The sequence below is a fragment of the Habropoda laboriosa genome, unplaced genomic scaffold, assembly GCF_001263275.1.
Source record: "Habropoda laboriosa isolate 0110345459 unplaced genomic scaffold, ASM126327v1 scaffold186, whole genome shotgun sequence".
In the NCBI taxonomy this organism is placed as follows: Eukaryota; Metazoa; Arthropoda; class Insecta; order Hymenoptera; family Apidae; genus Habropoda; species Habropoda laboriosa.
Window position 1 is genome coordinate 1222679 of NW_017100427.1, and position 23499 is coordinate 1246177.

Genomic DNA, 23499 nt, shown 5'->3' on the forward strand with positions numbered 1-23499 from the left:
ATAATATTTACAATTCTGCCTGAATTTTTGAAACTCAGGAAAACACAGGTAAACTTCCATTGCATTTAAACGATATTCTCCACCAAACTGGACAAAGTATGTACTCATTCCAAAAACGGTTTTCCAGGCGAGCAATTGGAAACCCCGAATCAGACTTGGAACGAAAAAAGAAATATTACCGGTGTAACACGGGGATAATTAACCGAGCGCGCACGGTTACGCGGTCTGCATGAAATCGCGTTTAAAAATCGTCGGATTAAAAATTCTTCCATTAACAATTCACCGTAGTCCGTGTAGATCCTGCACATGCACGCTATCGTTCCACCGGGTTCGGTTATTTTATTTTTATTTGTCACACAGACACATAGAGAGAGTAGTGTCCTGGGGGTTGTGTTGTCGCGCGCTAACTGGGTTTCCGTTGGCGACCAACATTCTAATGGACACGCGAGTACATTATTTGCCCGGCACGATTCATCATCGTGTAATCGTGTTTCGTGCACGAAGGCCAGGCGCGGGGAATTCATTTGTGTATCGGACAGAGGGAAATTCACTGTGCACACACGCGGTCTACGTACGCCCCTGCAACGCAATAACGTCCGATCGGGCCTCCGCCAACCCCCTTTTGGCGAAGCGCGCCTACGAGGCGCTCGCAGGAGAATCGAGCCAGAAGGGTGGAAGGGCGTAGTCCTCCCTCCGAAATCACGAGCTTACATATCCATTCAAGAAGACGATATTCGAGGGTTCGAGTAAACCCCGACAAATCTGCGGGGGTTGCTCGACTGTTCGCGATCGAGGAAATGTCCTTCGACTATGGCCTGTGATAAAACTCTATGGATTATCCGGATACGTACGTACATGCGCACATTTGTGTGTGCGTGTGTGTTGTGTTGCATTGAAAACCGTGGATAGATACTCGCTTCTTAGCGAAGGAACAAACGGGAACGCGTATTTCGCGAATCGAGGGTTGCCACCGATCCTCGGCGGTCTTTTTCTTCCAATTTCGGCTCTCCTTTGAGCTACTGTCCGTTGTGTAATATATAAATGTAATATACGGGGTGTCTTGATTTGATTTTGATATTGAGACGAGGGTTGCTGGCGATTCTAGGTGGTATTTTTATTACAATCTCGGGTCGACGTTGGGCTGCTGTGTTGGGAGTGCGATGTAACGGGTGTCGCAATTTTTCTGGATTAAATTTTGTCAGTTTGAGACGAAATAGGAATAGGTCAGAGATGTGAGCATCCAGAGTTTACGATCTGAGGTGATTGAAGGTGTTGAATGTAATTTTTGTATTACAGTAACCGTAAGTTCGTTACCATATTCTTAATATTTTTTGCTATAACTTTTTAATAAGATTTCAAACGACCTAAGTTTATACGACACTTTCTTCTTATTTATGTCAATGGAATATGGTGGCAAAGTTTGATAAAAATGAATTGGGACACCCTGTATATACCTCTCTTTGGAGTGTCGGTTTTCCTATTGGATTGATCTGGTATTTTGGTCGAATAGAATTCCAGCATGTTTCTTTGTGAGGACTGTTGGAATCCATGGTCCTTTATTGACTATACAGCTGACCAATATTTCAGAATCTGACAGATTTTTTCGTTTTTTTAGTCAATTTATAGTCTCTATTCTTCGAGAGGTATTTGATCGTTTATTATGAAAGAGCGTTGTAACAGTGAATTTTGAATGATACACGAAACTCTTACACTGCCCTTTTTTTTATCATCGAACGTTTGTGTAATTTATCGAAAGATAACATACATTTTTATGTCAACAATGTTCACTTATTAAATATCAATATTTTGTATCAACCTTCGTTCCTATCTATATTTACCCAAATACACGATATTTGATGAATTTATTGGAAAAATACTGTTATTTCTCTGTACGTAAATATCACCGACGGTTAACACAGTTTCCGTCTTTCAACATTCGCTCGAGTGTGTACAATTTTTTACGCAATATTTCATCAATAAAACAGTATCCCCCCCCCAGCCGGTTCCGCTACATTTCTTCCAAACATTGTTCCACGCACTATGCCAATAATGCCCTCCTGCCTCGCGTATATTCATTTACGCGAACGAAATGGCCGACGCTTCTAATTAACGATGCATATTAATTTAACGATGTAACTCGAGCGTTTCGGCAAAGAGACGCACGATCGAATATCCACGTAATTCTGAATGCTGCAATTGTTAATTATCCGAGACGAAATTTTGAGAACCGGCGGATACGACCGACCGTCGTGAAAACGCAGCAACTTAAAGGGTTAAACCACCCCTGGGGCCTGAAAATGGTACCTAACTTTGGAATTTTTTTTAAGAAAATAATTGGTTCGATCGACAAAATTTTCACAGGTGCTTCATTATATTACCATTGAAGAATATAACAGTATTTTTTTCGTTTAGTTTCTTTACAAAATGGCGGCGCTACGGCCGCTTCGCCGAACCTCTATTTCGAACGAACAGTTTCACAATTTAACTTAAATCAAAATATCAAAAATTATCAAAATATACATGGCAATCACTGAGGAAGTACGTAGGATTTTTAACAAATATGTGAATATATTTTTAAAAGAATAAACTACAAATTTAAACAAAAAAAAAATTGGTAATACTTTTACTTTTCAAAAATTCTAAAAGAAAGCTGAAAGCTGCACTTATATGCTCCAAAAAAATGGCAGCTTTTCATTTAGCAGTTGCCTACGAGAAGAATTCCCAACTTTCACCTATTTTCAGGAGCCCCAGGGTGATCTACCCACTTTCAACCGAATCTGTACTCCAAACGAGCCCGTTTCTCGCCGCGACAAACTTGTCATTCGCTGGATGGAAACGCGCGATAGCATCCGAACGACAAGGTATACATCATTCCCGTGACATGGTAACCCGCACAGCGGGGCCGATTAAGAGGCGGAGAGCGAAAGGTTTGAACCGGTAAGCGGGTCGTTTAATACGTGCATTGTTCGAACTTTCTTTCAACCGGCGGGGAAAACTGCCTGCGCTCTCTCTCTCTCTCTCTGACTATTCTCTCCCGTTGGACGCATTTTCCCTCCTGCTCCTCCTTTCACATCCCTCCGTTAATCCGCGCGCATTGTTGCGTCGCGCTGGTCTTGCCTGGCCGGCCTTAAAGTGGCGGCAAAAGTGCGCCAGGACGAAATTTTAATTCGTCTTTGTCCAGTATGGCACGAAACCGTCGCCATTGTTCGTCACATAAAAGCCCCATCAGATAGCGTGTATATACGGACCACCACCGTGGGATATCGACCGTCTCTCCCTGTTCCCTGCGTGTATTTTCATGGCGTGCGTGTGCGCCCAGGCTGTCTATAGGGTAGAGAGAGGAAACGTGTCACCCTGATGGTGGTAGTATCCTCCTGTACGAACCTTTCTGTCTCTCTTTCACTAGAGTCACGCCATGGTACTTTCATGGGGTTCGCCATTGGAGCGAGCTGGGCCAAATCGATCGTCTCTTCCTCTCTGTTCGCCGTCGTTACAGCTTTCGAATATCCGAAATGCAATCCCCTTCGGGCTGTTTAATTAGAAGTTTTCTCGCACGACGAATATACTATGCGGGACCACTCTCTGTCGCATCTTCTGATTTACGGAAACGCTCGGTTATTCTAGGTTTTTCTAGTCGTTTCAAGGGTTGAACCTTTTTACTTGCTATTGTTCGATCAAGTGGCCAGGAACGAGGGAAGCATGTGAGGGATGGAAGGTTTTCTTATCGTCGATCGCATTTCGGAGGCTGGTCTTGGTGGTTGTATAGGGAACGTCGGGTGTGGGGTTTGTTGTAGAAAGTGGAGGATGCTGGAGGAGGACTTTGGAACAGTTCTATTTACAGTGTGGCGAAGAAGATCGGTTAGAGTTGTTGCCGATGTCTTTTTCAGTGGTCTATTATTTGGGTGATGGTTTTTTAAATAAACAGGTGACATGCGTGAGCATGTCGATTGTTACGGGATGACTGTTTTGGTTCGTGTAAATATCCTGATATTTGTGGGTTGTACTGTGTACTTTACTGTTCTTCGTTAAATAACACGCAAAAGTGGTTCGTCGAAATAATCGAATTTATTTTAATAATAGATTTTTTTAATTTAACCCTTTATAACGCGGTGTGACTTAGAAGTGACTGTTTCATGTCAAATGACTGTTGTAAATTTGCTATAATTATTCTAACTGTAAATAATATAAGAATGCAGTTCTTTTTACCCTGGGAGAAATGGGGAGCGGGTAGGGTGACTCGTCGGTAGCTTTTCCAAGTCAAGCTACCATGCCTCGCGACTAATCTTAAGATGGGTGACCGCCGACAATTAGAAGAAAAAAATTAATATGTAAAATTTATTTGTATATTTACGAGGTAGGGGGAAGGGGAGGGGGTCTAATAAGTATATAAATCATATATATATAATAATAAATTAATATAATATAATATATTAGTACTAACATAATATGAGGGGAGCTCGAGTAGCGACAGTGTGATAGAATATCACTGTACTCGTAAATACTGGAAAGTGGAAGTGCACATAACTCGAAGCCCTTTTTCTCCAGCTGAGTTCAGGGGTGGAAAGCAGTTAACCACGGTCCCCCCACTTATTAGCGAGAAATATCGAAGAGGACCACATTCTGAATTACACTGCGAGAAATTGCTCGCTGGAGCGTACGGCAAGATTAAACGCCGCGCCGATATTAGGTTGTCCCTGCTCTCTCGCGAAATACCTTCATCCTAAATTCATCGACGTCGTTTTCGAAACTCCATTTGTGTCGTCGGCGCTCAAAGACGCCTACGAGATCTCTCATTTCGAATTTTCGCTAGACTTGTTTCTACATTTCTCGCGACCTACTTTTAACGTTTCTCAATTACTCGTCGTGCTGCTGCTTCTCCTCAATTTCCTTAAATTTGTCCTATCTCGAGTTTCTCTTACGACGAAGATAGAATTTTTGATTTTCCTACGAACACAATAAACACTATTAATCCTTGCAGGGAAATTGTCGCAAATTCATTTCATATCATTCGAGCTGAAATGCAATTTAATTCGGGCTGAATGTTTAATAAACATTAATAATCTTTACAAAAGGGAACAAAATTTGTACGATTTTTCTTTAATGGAAACCAATTGTACTTTTCACGACAATATTTCGTATAATTTCAATGCAATGTTAAAATTATATTGCAGAGTTTAATAAAGACAATATTAAGCCGTGTTAATTACACGAACAGAGTTTCATTTTTTTATACTCACCTCTGTAAATGTACATTTTTTTACTCACACATTGTAACTCCTTTTTTCTTTCTTTTAACAGAGGACTAATTACCCGTTAATTACCAAATCAATTGAGTCAATTTGATCCAAATCTACTTGCTCCGCTAACTTCACAAATTCCACGCAACGCTTACCGAATCTCACGAACAATTTCGTATCAGAGAATCTTTTATCCGACCATCAAAAGTCATTACACAATACCTCCTTCATTACCAGTGACGCAGCGCCCAATTTTAAAAGTCAAATTCACGAGAAATCGTCTCGAGTAGCGTGCGCTCGTTCTATGAGTCAAGTGGTCCTCTTCAATCCAATGTCACGTTTGCAGCCCGGTCCAGACCGGTCGAAACGCAATTTTCGGTTCCACGTGTTACGTCATTATCCTCCGACGTTCCTTTTAACCGGTCATTTCATTGCTCTACGCTTCCGCCGCGGCCGTAATTTGTTTATCGGTCATCGAAAGTGGTGTGCATTTCCGGGAGGACGACGACGACACGACATATATATATATATACAGGAGAACGAAAATCACGAGGCGAAACGTGGCTGGAATACACGGGACACGCGAGGAAATTTCGTTCCAGACGGGATATTAAACGCACACTGGTAGCTGCGAGTCTCGAAACATTGCTGGGTAAGAGAGTATGTAGAGAAACGGGTACAGGACCTCGTAAATATTTAGATCGGCGCCGATTGAATTCTCGCGAGCACCGCTTTTGCAGAAGTTGACACGCGAATTGGCAAAGGGCTCGTCAGTCGTATCTTTCGGTGATAATGCAACCTCCTTTGCAGCAATATAGAGTTGCTCTCTCTCTCTTTCTCCAGGTTTCTTGATACCAAGCAAGTTGCTTTAATTAACAGATGTTGATTTTATCCGATGGAGATTTTTCGAGGAAATGTTACATATAGTTTATCTTGGATTTCGTGTGCTTTCGTGACGTTTTCTGGGAGATTACGATGTGGTTGAAACTGTAAACAGTAATTATTTAAACGTACTGTATTGCATTTAATAATTTATCAAGACTTTCAAAGTAATTCGATCAATTTCTCTCTTTAACTCTTCGTATTTTATGCAGGGTACATTTTGTAACGGTTTTGTTTTCTAAAAATTCGAGGAGAAAGTTGAAAGTTACGTATATATCCTCTGAAAAAATTGAAGCGTTCCAGGCAGTAGTTACTTATGAAAAAAATTCCCAAACTTTGTTTATTTTTTGACACCTGAGAGTGGTGTACCTTCTTAATAGGCGACGATAATTTTTAATCAAACCGTATCAAAATTGAACTGTACACGCAGAGCAAAATTTCAGCTCAGCTGTTTCTTGGAACCGTAAAAAGGAAAAAGTGGACATTAAAATAGCCATTAAGCTAGAAACTTAATTGCACTTATAAAACAGCGTTAGTAAGCGGCAATAATTCGTCTCTCAAACGTCTTCATCACACTCCATTAAAACTAAAGTACACACAGCAAAAGTTCATACCTTGCCTACCTTCTGAAATCTCCGAAAAGAACCAAAAACATTAAAACACCCATTAAGCTAGAAAGCGGTAATTAAGCATGCTAATTAAGCAGCAGATTAAAAAACATCTACGAAATGTTTATTGTATGAAAAACAGGGGCGAAACGAGAACTGACAAGCGTAATAAAACACTCGAATTTCACGAATACCTATGAAAAGTAAAATCGTAAGGGAATTAAATAGGACGTACCCTCTATTTTCATACCTTGACACACATTCCAACGACTATTAATATTTCGTACGCGAGCCCTTTTCAACGAACGGCACTCTTATCGCGGGCAATTTAGCCCCGGTAAATTAGGATCGCGTCCCACAGGCGAACTCCCACCGGCGGAAGCTGGGACGAATGAAAAGTTGGAAAAGTTGATTTACAACCGTGTAACAAGCCGCCGTGGAAACTTTGAATTCGCGACTTCGTAATTACACGGAGAGAGTGGAGAGGAAAGCGGTAATGGTGTGTCGTAGACGACAGGAAGCATCGTCATATCCCGCTAAACGAATCCTCTGGGCGCTTTCTAAGTTTATTTATTCCTGTTGCTCGCAGCTTTTCCTGCGCCGAAACGATTGCATCTATCGGGGAAGAAACGCGAATGAGGGGGGACGACGTCACGTCGCGTTGTTTCTCCTTGTTTTCTGGGAGGTCCCCGAGGATCGGAGGCAGCAGGGAAAAACGTGCATCCCTTCTAGCTCGAGTTTACATATGCCGAGTGTGTATTTACGGTTTCAGGCTTGAACAAGCCTCGGCTTCGCTTCGAAGTTTCATACTGCCGGTTAATTCACGGAGATAATTAACAGGTCGCGTGGAACTTGTAGCCTCTGATGGGACATTCGAAACGGGTCAAAGAATTGTAGTTTTGTCAATGTGACATTCTAAGGAAATTACGATCCTAGGCGTAGTAAATTGAATGCAAAAATTTCCATTTGGTAATTCATTTATGGAGATAATTAACAGACCCCTGCTGGGACATTAGAAACGGGTCAAAGAATTATAGCTTTTTCAATGTGAAATTCTAAGAGAATGGTGATCGTAGGCATGCTAGGATAAAACTGAGTGTAATGACATTTTTGAGATGCAAAAGCTTCGAGGTTTGATATTGGTAATTAATTTATGGAGATGATTAACAGGCCTCTGCTGGGACATTAGAAACGGGTCAATGAATTATAGCTTTTTCAATGTGAAATTCTAAGAAAATGATGATCGTAGGCATGCTAGGATAAAACTGAGTGTAATGACATTTTTGAGATGCAAAAGCTTCGAGGTTTGATATTGGTAATTAATTTATGGAGATGATTAACAGGCCTCTGCTGGGACATTAGAAACGGGTCAATGAATTATAGCTTTTTCAATGTGAAATTCTAAGAAAATGATGATCGTAGGCATGGTAGGATGAAACTAAGTGCAATATTTTCGAGGTTCGACATCGGTAATTAATTCATGGAGATAATTAACAGGTCGTGTGGAACTTGTAGCCTCTGCTGGGACGTTAGAAATGGGTCAAAGAACGATATTATTTTCAATGTGAAATGATGATCATAGGCACAGTAGGATGAAACTAAGTAACTATGTAATAATATTTCTGAAATGCAAAAAATTCTTTCGTATAAGTCAATAAACAGGTTTCCTCCCTAAGTGTTCCAAAATGGAATGGAAATGTGAAAAAATATGTTTGCGTCCCAAAATCTATTGCCCAGCAGTATTACCCAGTCCTTGATTAAAAATTTACTTACAATACAATATTTTCTTGTAAGATATTTTCTCACTATTTTCTCAACCGCACCCGCTTTGTATTAAAATAGCAAAGTCTCCGTCCCTTACGTAGAAACTCTAATTGTTCGTTAAGCGAACGAGGACGACCATTTCTCTCCGAAGAATGTTAAAAGCGTCTATGAATGAGAAGAATCGGCTAGTTAGCGTTCCTCGACTCTTTCCATTATGTTCATTCTAACTTAGCGGTGTTACTCGGAAACACAGGCCGCATGCCTGATTTGTCTCGCACAGAAAACGAACAAACGGAGGTCCCTGAAGAAGATGCACGACCGTAGGAAAAAGGGGAGGGAAGAAAACGCGGACGCCCTAAGTCTTCTTTAAATACAGCGTTGATCGATGATCCAACCGGTGGAACCGTGGAGAAAACAGTTTCATAAAACCGTTCGAAATATTAGCTCTGTCGGAAAGTTTGTTCGTTTTCGTGGCACTCGTGTGGATAATAAAACGGGACTACTTTAATCCGAACGGCTAACTTTCCGTTAACTTCTGGAGCAGTTTGTCAGATTTCGACGATTTCGCTTTCTTGGTATTAATATAAAGTAGTTTGTGCTATTTCAATTATGTGTTGAAGTTTTTGAGACATTTTGTGCGGATAAAAATTCTTGTTTAACAATTGGGGCATTGAATTAGTTGTATTATGGTAACCGAGCTGTTCCTTTTCATTTTCAACCACTTTTAAGTTGTCGCCTAAGTAGACTCCAGACATATTGCACTAATTCTTAATGTAAATTAAAGTAGATGTGTGACACAGATTTTGAATACAAATTAAAATAGATATGTTACGCAAATCAGCAAAAAATTCTATCGACAAATAAAACTGTTCTTCAATATTCTATTAAAGATCAACCTGCTACCACCTTCCCCAATTAAATGCCCCACTGTAATTTTCCCACTCAATTAACAGTCCTCACTTTCCTCTGGAGCCCAGAGTAGAACTATAAAACAGCTAAATCTTATTTATCCCGAACCAAACCGATAAAATTACAAAATTTCACACTGTCCGACAGAAACGTATCGACAAAATCATCCACAAAACCTTCCACCCCAAATCTGACAGAGAAAAGAAACACAAACGCAAAATAGTCGAGCCACGGCTGAATTCCAGCAAACCTAATACAAATCCCCCAGTCATTTTCCACGGCTGAACGAGTCAATTTCCTTGACCGCGAATTATAACAACGCCATCCTGCCGCCTGTGAAAAGTCGCGGTGTCGTAATAGCCGCGTGGAAGAATCTCATGCTGAATACGTGTGGTTCACCTTGCAGGTGCGCGGATTCAATAAACACGCGATGGAGAGAAGAAAGTGATGCTAAAAATCGAAACGGAAGCCTCCGCCGTACGGACTCGAGTTCACGAGATGGAGACTTTGCTCGGGGTACGCATCAGTATAGAAGGAGCGTAGAATCAGGATCGAAAGGAGAACGATCGAGCCGCCACCACCAGATCCAAGATGGGCAAGTGTTGTAGCAAGCGGCAAGAGCCTCAACCCCTTGGTAAGTAACATAGCTCGGTCTTGCGTTCTGTTCCTCTCCTTTTTTCTCTCGCTACTTTATAGTGGAACCGCGATGAGTTTTCTTTTACAACTTCTGCTCACGTTTTTTCCTCCTCCCCCTCTTTCTGTTTTTCTTTTATTCCTTCTCAAGCGTTTCTTTGAAACTTTTCAATGGACACGCCCGTCGGCGTGGTTGGATGTAATAAAACGGAGTGAAAATTTCGAGACGAGGATGAGATTCGGGGAAATGAAGAAATTGTTTAATTACGGCGAATTACGTTAATTACCGTCTGCGAAATGTAGGAGAAATTTTTGGGGGATATGATATTTTCACTTAGTCGCGTATTTTTGTGGTGGAGGTAATTCTGGGAGAGTTGGAAAGTTAATTCTGTTTCGATTGCTTTTAAGTGATAGAATTTGTCTGTGCAATCGATAGCAAGGTGGAAACTTGTTGATTTATAGATACTTTCCTTTATGTTTTAATTAGATTACTGTAAAGTACTTTCGTATTGTCCAATAATTGATAACAAACTTTTCTGACGTTAATCTGACTCAGTTTGAATCTAATACATAAGAACACAAAAAAGTTACAGCAAAAAGTTAAAGGGCTACACCACCCCAAATCTCCTAAAAATAGCTAAAAGTTTGGGAATTTTTTTCACGGATAACTACTCGACGAAAAATTCCAATTTTTTTCAGAGGATATAAACGTGACTTTAATCTTTCTTCTCCAATTTTTAAAAGGTAAAAATTTTACAAAATGGAGGATTTCTAGAAGCCTCGATGTGGTGTATCCCTTTAAACGCACAGCTTTGAAAATCAAAGTATTTCACTCCGAGGAACCAAGAAAACTATTAAATTACACTTTGCTGAACTGGAAGCACACTTTTTCTACTTATAATTCTCGTCCTCGGGTAAATTTTCGCCTAAATCCACGTCCGCGCAGGTGGCCATTTATCACGGTTTTCGGCTACAAATGTTCGCTCGGTTATCCAGGTTACAAGAAAGCAGACACAGGGCTAAGCTCGAAACACAGTAATGGAGGTTCCTTGGACCGGTACACTGCTGACCCGAATCAGAGGGGTGTACAAGCGAGAGCGGACATCATTCGACCGAGGCCGACACCTTGTAAGCTACAGATTCCGCATCAACCCCGTAAAACAAGCTCGCCTGTTGTTAAGCCTGCATGTGTGTATTTTATGTTCTTTTATTTCATTTCGTAGAATAGCCAATTTTAGTTTAAGTTTTCGCTGTCAAGCTTCCAGCTTCTAAGCTTACGATTCGTTTTCGTCGATCTTCCATGTGAGATCGATAAGATTTGTTACGTTCGTTTCTGTTTGTTTAAGTAAGATTCACAGCTTAAGGGGTTAATTTTGAAGAGATTCGAAAATACTGTTTTTTTAACGAAAGATTGAAAGTGTCAGGTTGGCGCAGATGAAATTTGTTTTTCCAACAGATGAAATTGGTCGACGTCGTGTATTAAATTTTATTCGATCGTAAATTTTTGCACGCAGTAGTCAAAAGGTGGTAAATCGAATAGGATAAAATTTACAATGCAATTGGTTGGACTTTATTATCTGAGGTGATGAATCATTGGGATATTCGAGTAATTTATTTATGGAAGTTTAAAATTGGGAAAAGTGTCCTGAAAAATGGTGCGATTATGAATTTATCATTTGAAGAGGATTATGTAAATGTTAGGATAGTTCAACGTTGGTGTGCAGAATTTAATATTGGCGACTTTTCGGTGGAAGCTAAGAGGAAAGCCAGATAAGATCGTCGGTGATAAAGTCTTAAGAGAAATTATTGAAAACAATTTACGGTAAGGAATATGAAATTTTGCTAGATTCTCTTCTACTCGCTCGACCTTTTCTCGACAAACTGCATTTCTTAAAACACCTGAACATTTTCTTTCATAAATAAATTATCCCAAAATGAAGACACAGCATTTGGAGAATTTTTTCATTCAAGGATTAAGGATTCTTATAAGTTTGGAAATATGAGATTCGAAGAATTTCCTCATTCAGACTCGTAATCCTTGCAAATTTGGAATAACGAAACTAGTTCGTTATTTTCATATGAAAACACTGTAAAAGTAGCATTCGGAGAATTTTTTCATTCAAAAACTAACGATTCTTACAAATTTGAAAAAATGAGACTAGTTAATTATTTTGATATAAAAGCCATGTGAAGACAGCATTCAAAGCCTTACAAATTTGGACAAATGAAATTAGTCAACCTTGGAGAAAAATATTATTTGAAAATCTATTATTTTTTCAAAAAACACAACCTATCTAAAGTTTCACTTAGAAAAAACCACGTTTCACCTGCACCAACCTAATACTTCAACCTCTCCACGATGCAACTGCAGAAATTATTCTATATTCGCTGCAACTACCATCGAACAGAGAGTAATCACCGGTAATGATTCTGTTTATATCGCCGATAATTCAAACGTTCCGTCGGTGCGTGGCGGTATATCGGTCGATCGATATTCTATCAGTTTCTACTACGACCGCAAATAGTCGAATCGCGAGCAACCGGTATACATACACCGTCGTCGATGGCAAAATTAGGGGCTCACCTTAAATTAGCCCTTGATTTGGCTTGGACGTGAAAGTTCGTTTGTTCCCCGAAACAGCGCATTCTCAGCGGTCGAACAAGATCGTGGTCGCCCTGTACAATTACACCGCGCGCGAGAGCACCGATGTCAGTTTCGTAAAGGGCGACCGAATGGAAGTATTGGACGACTCCGAACCGGACTGGTGGAAGGTTTTACACTTGACAACTTTGCAAGAGGGCCTCATTCCTTGGAACTTTGTGGCCGTCGAGCGTTCGGTCGAGAGCGAAGAGTGAGCTTCCACGTTCCAATTAATTCTTCACGTATACAGGGCGATTCTAGCGTCCGGACCCAGAGCTTACGAGCTCTGCTCTAAATTTTCATCGGTCAACGATTCTTTTTTCTCGCTAAGTGCAGTTGCATTTTTCTCTCAAACGAAAATTCGAAAAACTCGTTTGTTTACATGTTAGAAAAATCGACACCTCGTGAGATATTTGAAATTTTGGGACATTTCCACGTCACAGGTTGGAAAATTTGAAATGTGCCAGGGAATATTGATTTTTCTATGGTATACCTGTGTAAAAAGAAAATATAAGTTCTGTCAACCCTTTCGTTACGACGGGCTTGAGAGGAAAAGAGCTCGTCGTGTATGCTGGACGAAACAGTTGTTATTCAACGGTGGCATAAAAATGAAGATACGATTGAAAATCGACTGTTTCGTGATAGCGAGATGTCTGGTGCGTTCCGGTGTCGCTTAACTTTCACTCGACGGCGAAAATAAATGCAGTAAATACGCTCTTCGTAGCTAAAGGGTTAGAAAAGGTGCAATATCACTTCGCGAGGAAAATAGGATTCCAGATCTTTCTAAACAATGCAAAATTCTGCTCGACGATTGTTTTCCTCGAATCACCCTGTATATACATTTGACGAACTAAAACCGAAAAATTACATCGACTTCCTCTTTCTTCTTCAGTTGGTTTTTCGAAAATGTCTCGCGCAAAGAGGCCGGCAAGCTTCTCCTGGTGGATGAAAACCCCCGAGGTACGTTCCTGGTGAGACCTAGCGAGCACAATCCCAGGGGATACAGTTTATCTGTGAAAGACTGGGAGGAGGGAAGGGGTCATCATGTAAAACACTATAAAATTAAACCTCTCGACAACGGAGGCTTCTTTATCGCCACCAACCAGACATTCCCCACGCTACCGGCTCTCGTTATGGCGTACAGCAGTAAGTTCGACAAAAAAAAAAAACACCACTCTCGATCTGAAACTTGGTTGAAACGAAACGTCAACGGTACATGTGTAATTCGTTCGCTCGAATATTCCAGAGAACGCGTTAGGTCTCTGTCACGTGCTCTCGAAGCCGTGTCCGAAACCGCAACCGGACATGTGGGATCTTGGACCGGAGTTGCGAGACAAATGGGAGATCAATCGGAACGAGATACAGCTGATACGTAAACTGGGCCATGGTAATTTCGGCGAGGTGTACTACGGTAAATGGAGGAACAAAATCGAAGTGGCTGTGAAGACGTTACGACCAGGGACCATGTCGACGGAAGCATTCCTACAGGAGGCAGCTATCATGAAACAGTTTCGGCACAGACATTTGGTCGCGTTGTACGCGATCTGCTCCAAGGAGGAGCCAATTTACATCGTACAGGAGTATATGTGCAACGGCAGTTTGCTGGACTTCCTGAGGACAGGGGACGGTAGATACATGCAGTTCGAGGATCTGATTTATATCGCGGCGCAGGTGGCCTCCGGTATGGAACACCTGGAGAGTAAACAGTTGATACACAGAGATCTAGCGGCTAGGAACGTGTTAATCGGGGAGAAGTATAAAGCGAAGATATGCGACTTCGGTCTAGCCAGGGCGATCGAAGACGACGAGTATTGTCCTAAACAGGGAAGCAGATTCCCTGTTAGATGGACAGCACCGGAAGCCAGTGTCTATGGCAGATTCAGCATCAAGAGCGACGTTTGGTCTTACGGTGTCTTGCTGATGGAGCTATTCACTTACGGCCAAGTTCCTTATCCTGGTAACTCTCGTGCATTCTTCTTAACTCTCTTCTGCTATCTCTGTAATTCATTTCAATTGAGTTTTAAGGGGTTAGACCAGCCCTCGAGGACTAAAAATGATACCTAACTGTGGCATTTTTGTTTTTAAAAAAATAATTGCCCCGATAGAAAACTTTTCTTCAGTTCTCTCATTTATTAAACTTTTCTTCAGTTATCTCATTTATTTGTTTTTTAAATTCAGTTTCAAGGGGTTAGACCACTCCTGAGGACTAAAAATGACACCTAACTGTGGCATTTTTTTAAAGAAAATAATTGTCTCTATAGGAAACTTTTCTTCAACTATCTGATTTACTTATTTATTTTTTTAATCGAGTTTCAAGGGGTTAGACCATCCCTCGGGACTAAAAATGATACCTAACTGTGGCATTTTTTAGAAAACTTTTCACGAGGGCTTTACTATATTACCCTCGAAGAACAAAAGTATTTTTCCATTCAACAAGTGAAAGATAATACTTGACAGAAACTAACATTTCGTACGCTTCATTTTTTAATCTGCGTTTAAATCGGCAGTCGATGTATTAGTCAGCTATTGCGCCTTCCACGGATGTCGTACGACAGTTTAACGCTTTAACCGAACAAAATCTCGAGTTCTTCTCGACAACAGTGTGTCCAGACCAGCCAGTTAATTTTCTTCAATGGTTCTGTTCTATTTTGCAGGTATGCACGGTCGCGAGGTAATCGATCAAGTGAAAAAAGGCTATCGAATGCCTAAACCAGTAGACCATCCGCTGCCGGACAGTATTTATCGATTGATGTTGCAATGCTGGGATGCTAGCCCTGAGAAGCGACCAACGTTCGAGTTCCTTAATCACTATTTCGAGTCATTTAACGTCACTAGCGAAATACCGTATCTGGAACCGCCAACGGACTGATACACAGCTCACATGCCGAGTCACCTGGTGCCGCACGGTCATTTTCACCCAGCGCACATTAACTGTGCCATGGAGTTTTATGGTATTTATTGCTAGGGATCTCCGGCGATCATCTGGAGACGCTGTTACCGTGTTGTTTTTTTATATCATCCGCAGATTTTCTGCGCTAACAATGGATTTACAAAAGAAAAGAAAAGAAACGAAAAGAGAAAAGAAACCGAAAGAAAGGACAACCAAGAGAAACGAAAAAAAAAAAAAAAAGAGAGAATACGCACCGAACGGTGCGGCGGAAAACGAGAAAATTTTGTAAGTGACACTTGGTGGCGAGAATTTTTGTAAACTGTTACCAGATTTCATCGAGCAATCGTTGTTAAACGCTGCCAAAAATTCCACGGTGATAGCGACGTATATATATTTATTTAAGAACGAGATTAATATTTGTTTCGGAAACATCGTTCGTCAAGATCGTTCAACAGAGTTTGTGTATAAAAAAAAAAAAAAAAAGAAAAAATGAAAAAAAAAAGAAGAAGAAGAAAGCGAGTCTTGTTCACACTTGAAAGGGTATTTTTTTCCCCAAGACTTGGAACCTTTGTGACCAATCGTGAATAACTGCCGACTAATATCGAGTCAAACGTTAACGACTGAAAATTAAGAGTATAGAATCTCTCTACCCGCTACGTATCCAGTATCTTATTATAGAATTTAAACAATGGAATCGTTCATCGTTCGAGCTATTTATTAAGCATTTTCACAATTTGGAGAGTATATTAAAGAAAAGAAAAAAATAATTGACGATGGTATCTTACAGAAAAGGAAAAAAAAAAACAGTGTTTAGAGGGTAGATACGGAACCAGTTGAGAGCTAAAAAGTAGAATTTTAAATGGTAGACGATGTAACCGATTTATATTAGTCCGTGAATGTATGATGATGATTACAGCGCAGATGAAACGGAAGAAGTTCGCGCCGTTCATGTAGATCCGAGCGCGCAATTCCACTTCATTGATCTCGAATCGATCGCGACTGATATATATATTTGTTTTCTCTATTTTTCTTTCCCTTTTTCTTTGTCTTCGTTCCGTTGGATTCAGTCCTTGAAAATCCGGATGCACAGTTCTCTGCATCGAACAGTTTATCGATTGCACAAGTCTGCGTTAGGACACAATCAGATTCTATTAAAATATGTAAACTAGGAGTAAACGAGTTTTTCGTCTGATTTACGAACGATACGTCGAGTAGGACAATATTTTATACGAGAGATTAAATACGTTTTATATGTGAATGATAAAACCTTTTCGATGTATTTTTGTTCTGTGAACAGTATATATGTATATATATATATACATACACATATATATATATATACATGTATATGTATATATTCCAAATACACGGATTCGAAAACTCCACGTTTCTTTCTCCGACATGCGTATTATCTTCTTTTTTTTTTTTACTGTGATCGCATCCTTACAAACTGAGAAATACCTGTTCTACGACGGATCTCGTCGTCGTTTTAATTTAGCTGTCTCTTTTTCTTTTTTCTTTACTTTTGAAATTCGACATAAACAAGAGTAAGAAGAAGTTACTAATAAGAAGAAAAAAAAAAAAAGAAAAAATACAAAAGAAAACGTACGTTATACGACTGTGTGTGTTCTCACGAAATAGGCAACACTTTTTTGAAACTGCATAAATCTATTGAAAAACGGAAAAGAAAAAAAAAAATAAGAAGAAACTAGAAAATACTACTTGAGGTAAATGATTTAAGTCATCGATGTTGCTCGTACAAAGTGTCTGAAAAATTGTAAATTTTCTACTAAACATACAAAAAACGACAGATTAGGATAGAGTTTAGGCGGTAGGCCGTGAGGTATGTGTAAATCTCCTCGGGATGTGAAACACCTGAGAATTCATCTTCTTTTTTCTTTTTCTTTTTGTAATTCTGTTGTACAAGAAATTTTCCCAGAAAGAAAGAGAGAGAGAGAGAGAGAGGGTTTCAATTCCGAGGACATGTATCGTTGTCTCGTCATGGTCGTCCCCCACGTGGAACGTATCGTTAGACGTAAGTCCCTAGACGTACACTGAATTATGTCACGATAAAAGCAAGATGAGCCATTATGACACTTTAGATATTAAAACATTTAAACGAATAAGAAACTACAAGAAAAGGATAAATAAAAAGTTAAGGGAAAAAAAGTGCGAGAGAAAATGATGATAAACGAGTGATAAGGGAAGTGTGAAAGAGTGCAAGAGAGAAAGAGAGATACGATAGATAGAGAGAGAGAGAGAGATTATGTACGTGACTGTCGTGAATTGTTACACCTGTGTATGTGTGGTATTTTTTTCACGCGCATCTTGCCGTGACAGTAAAGTAAAAACGAGCAATAAAATGTCGTGCTCCTCATAATACGGCCCGTAACCATTGCTCAATAGAAAAGAAACCGTTACGTTTTCATAGAAACGAACTGCAGCGCACGAAACGTCTAGACAAAGCAGCTACTAATCTGTTCCGATAATCGTCGATATTACCGATCGGTAATATCTGACTCTGCTGTCGGGAACATCTTTTTACGGCTTACGTTTACCGGGACACGTCGCGAACTCGACATTATATTGCCGCATTACATATAGTATACCGATAATCTAATGTTTTTTACTATAATTAGCGAGGCAAAACACCATACCTTCATTGTGTGAGTTGACTAATTTATTTTATATAGTATGATGCGGTGAATGCACGTGAAAAAGCATCATGTTTACGTAGAGTTAGAAAGGTAGCTGTATTACGTCCAGTAAAAAAACTTTTTCTATGAGCATTTTATACCGATCAAAATGTTGTTGCGTTTCTCATGGAGAATGGGTCATTCGAGGTTTTTTGCTAACGATCATGTTGTCGCCATAGTTCGTAGAGGTATGAAATACAATCATGCACGAATACGATTATTCGTCGGACGGTGGAACACATGTCCATCATGGATAGAAAAGTAAATACGTTTGATTTTTCTCCATATTGAATGGGTCACACTGTCGCATTGTACATCATTTCATCCGAACAAGACGAAGAGAGTAGTATATTTAAATGTTATAAAATACTGGTAAGGGCATCATGTGGCCTTTCCACTTGACCTAGAGACTGATATTGTGTTAGAAAAAGAACAGAGAACAACAACAACAACCACATTCGAGTTTGTATTTGATCACTGTGCTCCGACAAAATTTCTCACACGGATATCGGATTTTATATACATGCGTAATTGAAATTTCGTGTTTTCGTATGACGTTAGTACAAAAGGCACAATTTGGCTGTAGTTCAGAAACTGTTCCTATTTTATACGTGTGTTATTATTCTTCGTTTTGTCAACCTTTGAATAAGAATTTCGAGCAAGCACAATCTTTTTATTGCATTTCGGATAATAGATTTCGATGCATTCTTTTATGAAACGAAAACAATCGAAAATTCACATCAACGTATTTCACGAGATACGTTCGAAATCGAATTCTGGTCGGGAGACGCTGTGTATTTCAAATTGATTACAATGTTAGGTGTTCCTATTTTTAATGAAACCACTACGAATGCAATAAAGCTATCGTCATTGTGCTCTTTCGGCAGTCTGAAGTATACTCAATGTTCTAGTTGGTTTACACGATAATACAAGACTATCGATTTTTTAACATTTTTCGACCATTCATTGCCACGGACAAACATAGGATATTAAGGTTATAAAGTTAAAATGATTTAAGCTAAATTTTTTGTAGCTTATTAATGTTTGTCAACTATTATCAATCGAGAGTAGCTCTTTATAACTCTAATTCTATTTTTATTATTGTTCTTATCAAGTAGTTATATTTACTGCTTTGACCTTATCGTTGGTAAAATCGTAACAGCTTTGGCGTATCTTGCAATTGTAAATTAGAGTGCTTAGTTCACAGATTTTTCACCACAAAACTCTCTTTTACCGTTAGAATGTAAAACACGTTACAATGCTTGTTTAAAAACTGCGTCTCTCGGCTTGGAGACAAGTTTCGAGTATGACACAAAATGATAGTTTACATTTTTGTATGATTCGTAACCTATGTCCGTAATTGTGAGGTGCATCCTTTCGAAAGAAAGTTTGATTTCTCTATTTTGAAAATTCGTTTCGTTGTGGCTCCGATCAAATGAAATTTTAATAAATCTGTGATATAGTGACAGACCTCATGTTTTGATACAGAGTTTGAGTATTGCGCGGGGCTACCAACGAAATTAACGTGTCAGAAATCTGCTTAATAACCATTCGTAGATGTTAAAAATGAAAACAGTCACGTGATGCGCACACCAAATAGATGGATATTTTTTAATGCATTTAGGCTTTCGTCAAGATTTTCACAGTACACCGCGCGTCAACATGGTTCCCGCGTACCTTGTTGCATGTGGACAAGTACAAACACTTCGAATAATAATTTCGTTAGTTGATATGCATATTAGTTCTCGCTGCTATCTTGCTTTAGTTCAATTTTATATAGAATGTAGCTCTTAAGTGCAATATAGAGTAATTTCGTACATAATTATCGATAAAAGGAAACAAATTTTTAGTGTAATCATTTTGTTGTGCAACGTAAATAAGAGAACGTGTGATTTAACCCTGACGATAAACCAAATAGTTATATTCTAACCTTAAAGCAGGTTAAGTTTTCTGGTACATGATAGTAGTGAAGTGTTCTAATATGTAAATTGAGTAATATTCTTATTATTTTGGATATCTGTACTTACCCACATATAACAACCTAAAGTAAAAACGGATCAATATATTGTCATTGTTTACGTACCAAAGCTTATTATCATTAAGTAATTTAACGGTTAATTTGTATCATTGTATTAAGTACCATAAGCCTATGCAGATAAATATATTATGTATCATATTAACAAAAGAGTGTCAAATGATATTTATATATATTTTATCCACTTGACACAATATTATTTTTTGTCCACATACGTGTAGTAGGAGGTTGGGAGTTTTAATAATACAATATGTTAGTTTCAAGAAATTTATTCTAGTACCAATGCTTCATTTCGCGATACAAAAATTTTATGAAGAAAGACATTAAATCTTCTCCATTAGAAACTAAATGAAGTAGTTTGACACAAATAATTTTAGAAAACAAATGTACATCTTATTTTATTATCTTCATGATTTTTACCCTCTTTTTTTTTATATTTATCACTAAAATGATAGTTCAATTCAATCATTTTTAATACTCTTTTTCTCTACAAAAATGCAGAATTTTCAAATTTTTTATTTTTTATTCTATATTATGTATAATTTAGGTACCAAATTAAATTGGATTCGTAGCAAACATACAGCATTTAGACTTGTGACCATGCATAAACGTTGCATTCTAGTCTTTGAAAAACTGTATAAGAAATCTGTCTGTTATAATTCAATATATTATAGTTAAATATACATCATTTCTGCCATATGTGACATCTTCTTTGGAATATGAACAAACTCCTCGAAGTAGCTGGCAAGCTCGTCAATAGTGACATCACACGAAGGTGGAGATATTCGTGCTTGTACTGAACATGTATTTGAACTCGAAGGCTGACCAGTTGAACTAGGTGTTTCTGATTGACTGTTATTGCCTCCACCTGGGCCAGGTCCTCTTTTCAAACTTGGCATCGTATTACTACGTGCCCGTTGAAAGCTACTAGCTTGGTAATTATCTTGAATGCTGGTATCGTCCTTAGCTTGTCTAGAATCTTGACTAATATTTAGTGCTTTAAAGTCCTTTGTGACCGAACCATGGCCAAAAATCTTTGAATTTTTACCACAAATACTAAATTTACATGTTTCTTTAAGCAACGTATTCTCTAGATTATCACTAAGACAGTTAGTGCCAGTATCATTTAATTTTAAAACAGCCTCTTTGATTATTGAGTTTTTCTTATTTTTATCAAGTACTCTTTCATTTTTTGATGGTTTGAAATTCGTTGTGCTCTTTACGCCTCTGGAGCTGATTGTATTTAATGTTGGCCTAATAGGCATTGATCTCCTTTGAAACAAATGACTGCAGTCAGAATTGACACTTTTAGTTGTTGTTCTGAATGGATTTGTTGACTTTGCTTTGTCAGTAGGTGTAATACTGAAACAATAGAAAGTAGTGTTGACAAACTACTTTAAGTAAACACAATGATCAGAAATAACAGATATTTCTTTACAAAGTTGTATTCCACAATTAAAATTAGATAGAATTTAGTTGAAAACGAAATTTAAAAATATTATTCGACCGTTAACAAACGAATGATTAAAAATCATCTAGTGATGATTCATCATTCTTGGCACATAACCTTGAATCAAATATTGGTAAATGTCTATTCTTTTGACGCTTATGCAACAGCGTCCGACTAAATGAATTCATATTAGAACTATGCAAAGTATGACATTAATTCAATTAAACTATGTTAAAAAAACATTTTGTTCACACTGACACATTTGAACTCGTAACATCAATTTTTTTACACTTCACTTGTATTCTATTTCGGTTTCTCGATCGTATTAACGCGCAAATTATTCATGAACAACATTTCGTGAACGTAGATAACGTTACGACGCCTTTTAAGCTTGTTCATAATATGTAAACATATCGGTTTGCTTACAGATCACACTGAATGTTGTTATTTTGCACCATTAAGAATAAGAAATGACGATTGTTGAAATGTGTGTTCACGAGCGCTTGCATCATTAATAAATCAAAAACACGTGCAACGTAAACAGAAATCGTCACGTAGTTTGCAAAATGAGGTAACGTTAGCCGAAGACCTTGACCGCGCGTGAAAAGGGGTTGAGTCGCAAAACTGCTACGATCCGATACATCGAACGGGCTCACCGGGGATTCAGAATGTTCGAGGGAATGGAAAGGGACGGTTGTGAGGAGCAGGCGCTTTAAATGAGCTTTCGGCGGTAAATGCTTACTGAGGACAGCTCGAGGAGAGACGATCAATTTCGAGCTTCTCCAAACTCGCCGGCAATACTTCGTCAGCCATGCTAATAATTTTGCATGGTTCTGTGCTCAGTGTTTGCGGGAACATGGCATCATGCCGAATCACTGTTGGCAAACAAACGTTGGCAGCGCGTCGGAAAATTCCAGAATGAAGAATACAATGTTTCGTGAAATAGGTTAGAACGATGATGACGACAGGCTGAATTCCTCAACAACATTCACTGCGTTTCTCTTTTAAATCCGTTCTTGTATTTACAATATTTCACGCGTGCACCATTTCAATACCGCTATTACGGAACTCACTCATCAGATACCGCTCGTGGACGCGACTTCGCGATCAATTAATCATCGACAGCACGTAAATAAACAGACTTTTGCGCGCAACTGCCATTCTACTGCTGCTCGATAGCGGAAGCAACGACTCCAGATGGCGCTTCAAGTGCATCCTTATTGCGCGCCTAACGACGCCATTTAAACTTTCGAAACTTTTATCGATGTATACAAAGGAGAGCTTCATCAGGACAAAGGTTCATCTATCGTCTACAGAATTTACTGCGTGATCGATACACACGTGAGTAATTCCAAGAAACGTATTAATTACTACGTAGAAAAATAAACTGGATATTCGATATTTCAATCTACGCACTTTCCATATTTTTCATAATATTGTTTACCTTTTACTAGATATGGGTTTCTCCTACGAGAAACATAACCTCTTATCGTACTCGTGTATTTACTACAAATGACGTTTGCACAGTCACGGTCGTTCAAATTCGATTAGAGTTTGTAGGAATAAACATGTATACATATATGTATTCTTGTAACGTATAGACGTAATATGGTTGAATCGCGTGCAACTTTACTTTGACAGATCCCTTGCATTGCATTTATGGCCACTGCATAGGCTGCCAAGATTTAAGTAGAACGAAAATACGGGTCGCAATATTGATCAAACGTATCTTTGCGTCATTAAGGATGTCGTAA

The 23499-nt window shown here is 38.9% G+C and overlaps 2 protein-coding genes across 4 annotated transcripts; one reads left to right on the forward strand and one right to left on the reverse strand.

The window, feature by feature from the left end:
* Window positions 1-9945: 9945 nt before the first annotated feature.
* LOC108575589 (tyrosine-protein kinase Src64B) lies at window positions 9946-15698 on the forward strand. 2 transcript variants are annotated; one of them, XM_017938415.1, is made up of 6 exons: window positions 9946-10034; window positions 11030-11221; window positions 12675-12885; window positions 13567-13820; window positions 13921-14631; window positions 15329-15698. In XM_017938415.1, the coding sequence occupies exons 1-6, from the start codon at window positions 9992-9994 to the stop codon at window positions 15541-15543; spliced, it is 1626 nt and encodes a 541-aa protein (XP_017793904.1). In that variant the 5' UTR covers window positions 9946-9991; the 3' UTR covers window positions 15544-15698. The 2 variants fall into 2 exon arrangements, with proteins under 2 accessions (XP_017793904.1, XP_017793905.1); XM_017938416.1 differs by having other exon boundaries at window positions 11030-11161.
* Window positions 15699-20951: 5253 nt separating this feature from the next.
* Window positions 20952-22843, reverse strand: LOC108575575 (oxidative stress-responsive serine-rich protein 1). Of its 2 annotated transcripts, none has more exons than XM_017938397.1 (2): window positions 22488-22843; window positions 20952-21657 (listed from the first exon to the last, which is right to left on the reverse strand). In XM_017938397.1, exons 1-2 carry the CDS (start codon window positions 22601-22603, stop codon window positions 20970-20972), a joined length of 804 nt encoding a protein of 267 aa, XP_017793886.1. In that variant the 5' UTR covers window positions 22604-22843; the 3' UTR covers window positions 20952-20969. The 2 variants fall into 2 exon arrangements, with proteins under 2 accessions (XP_017793886.1, XP_017793888.1); XM_017938399.1 differs by lacking the exon at window positions 22488-22843 and adding an exon at window positions 22172-22237.
* Between the last annotated feature and the right edge of the window lie 656 nt (window positions 22844-23499).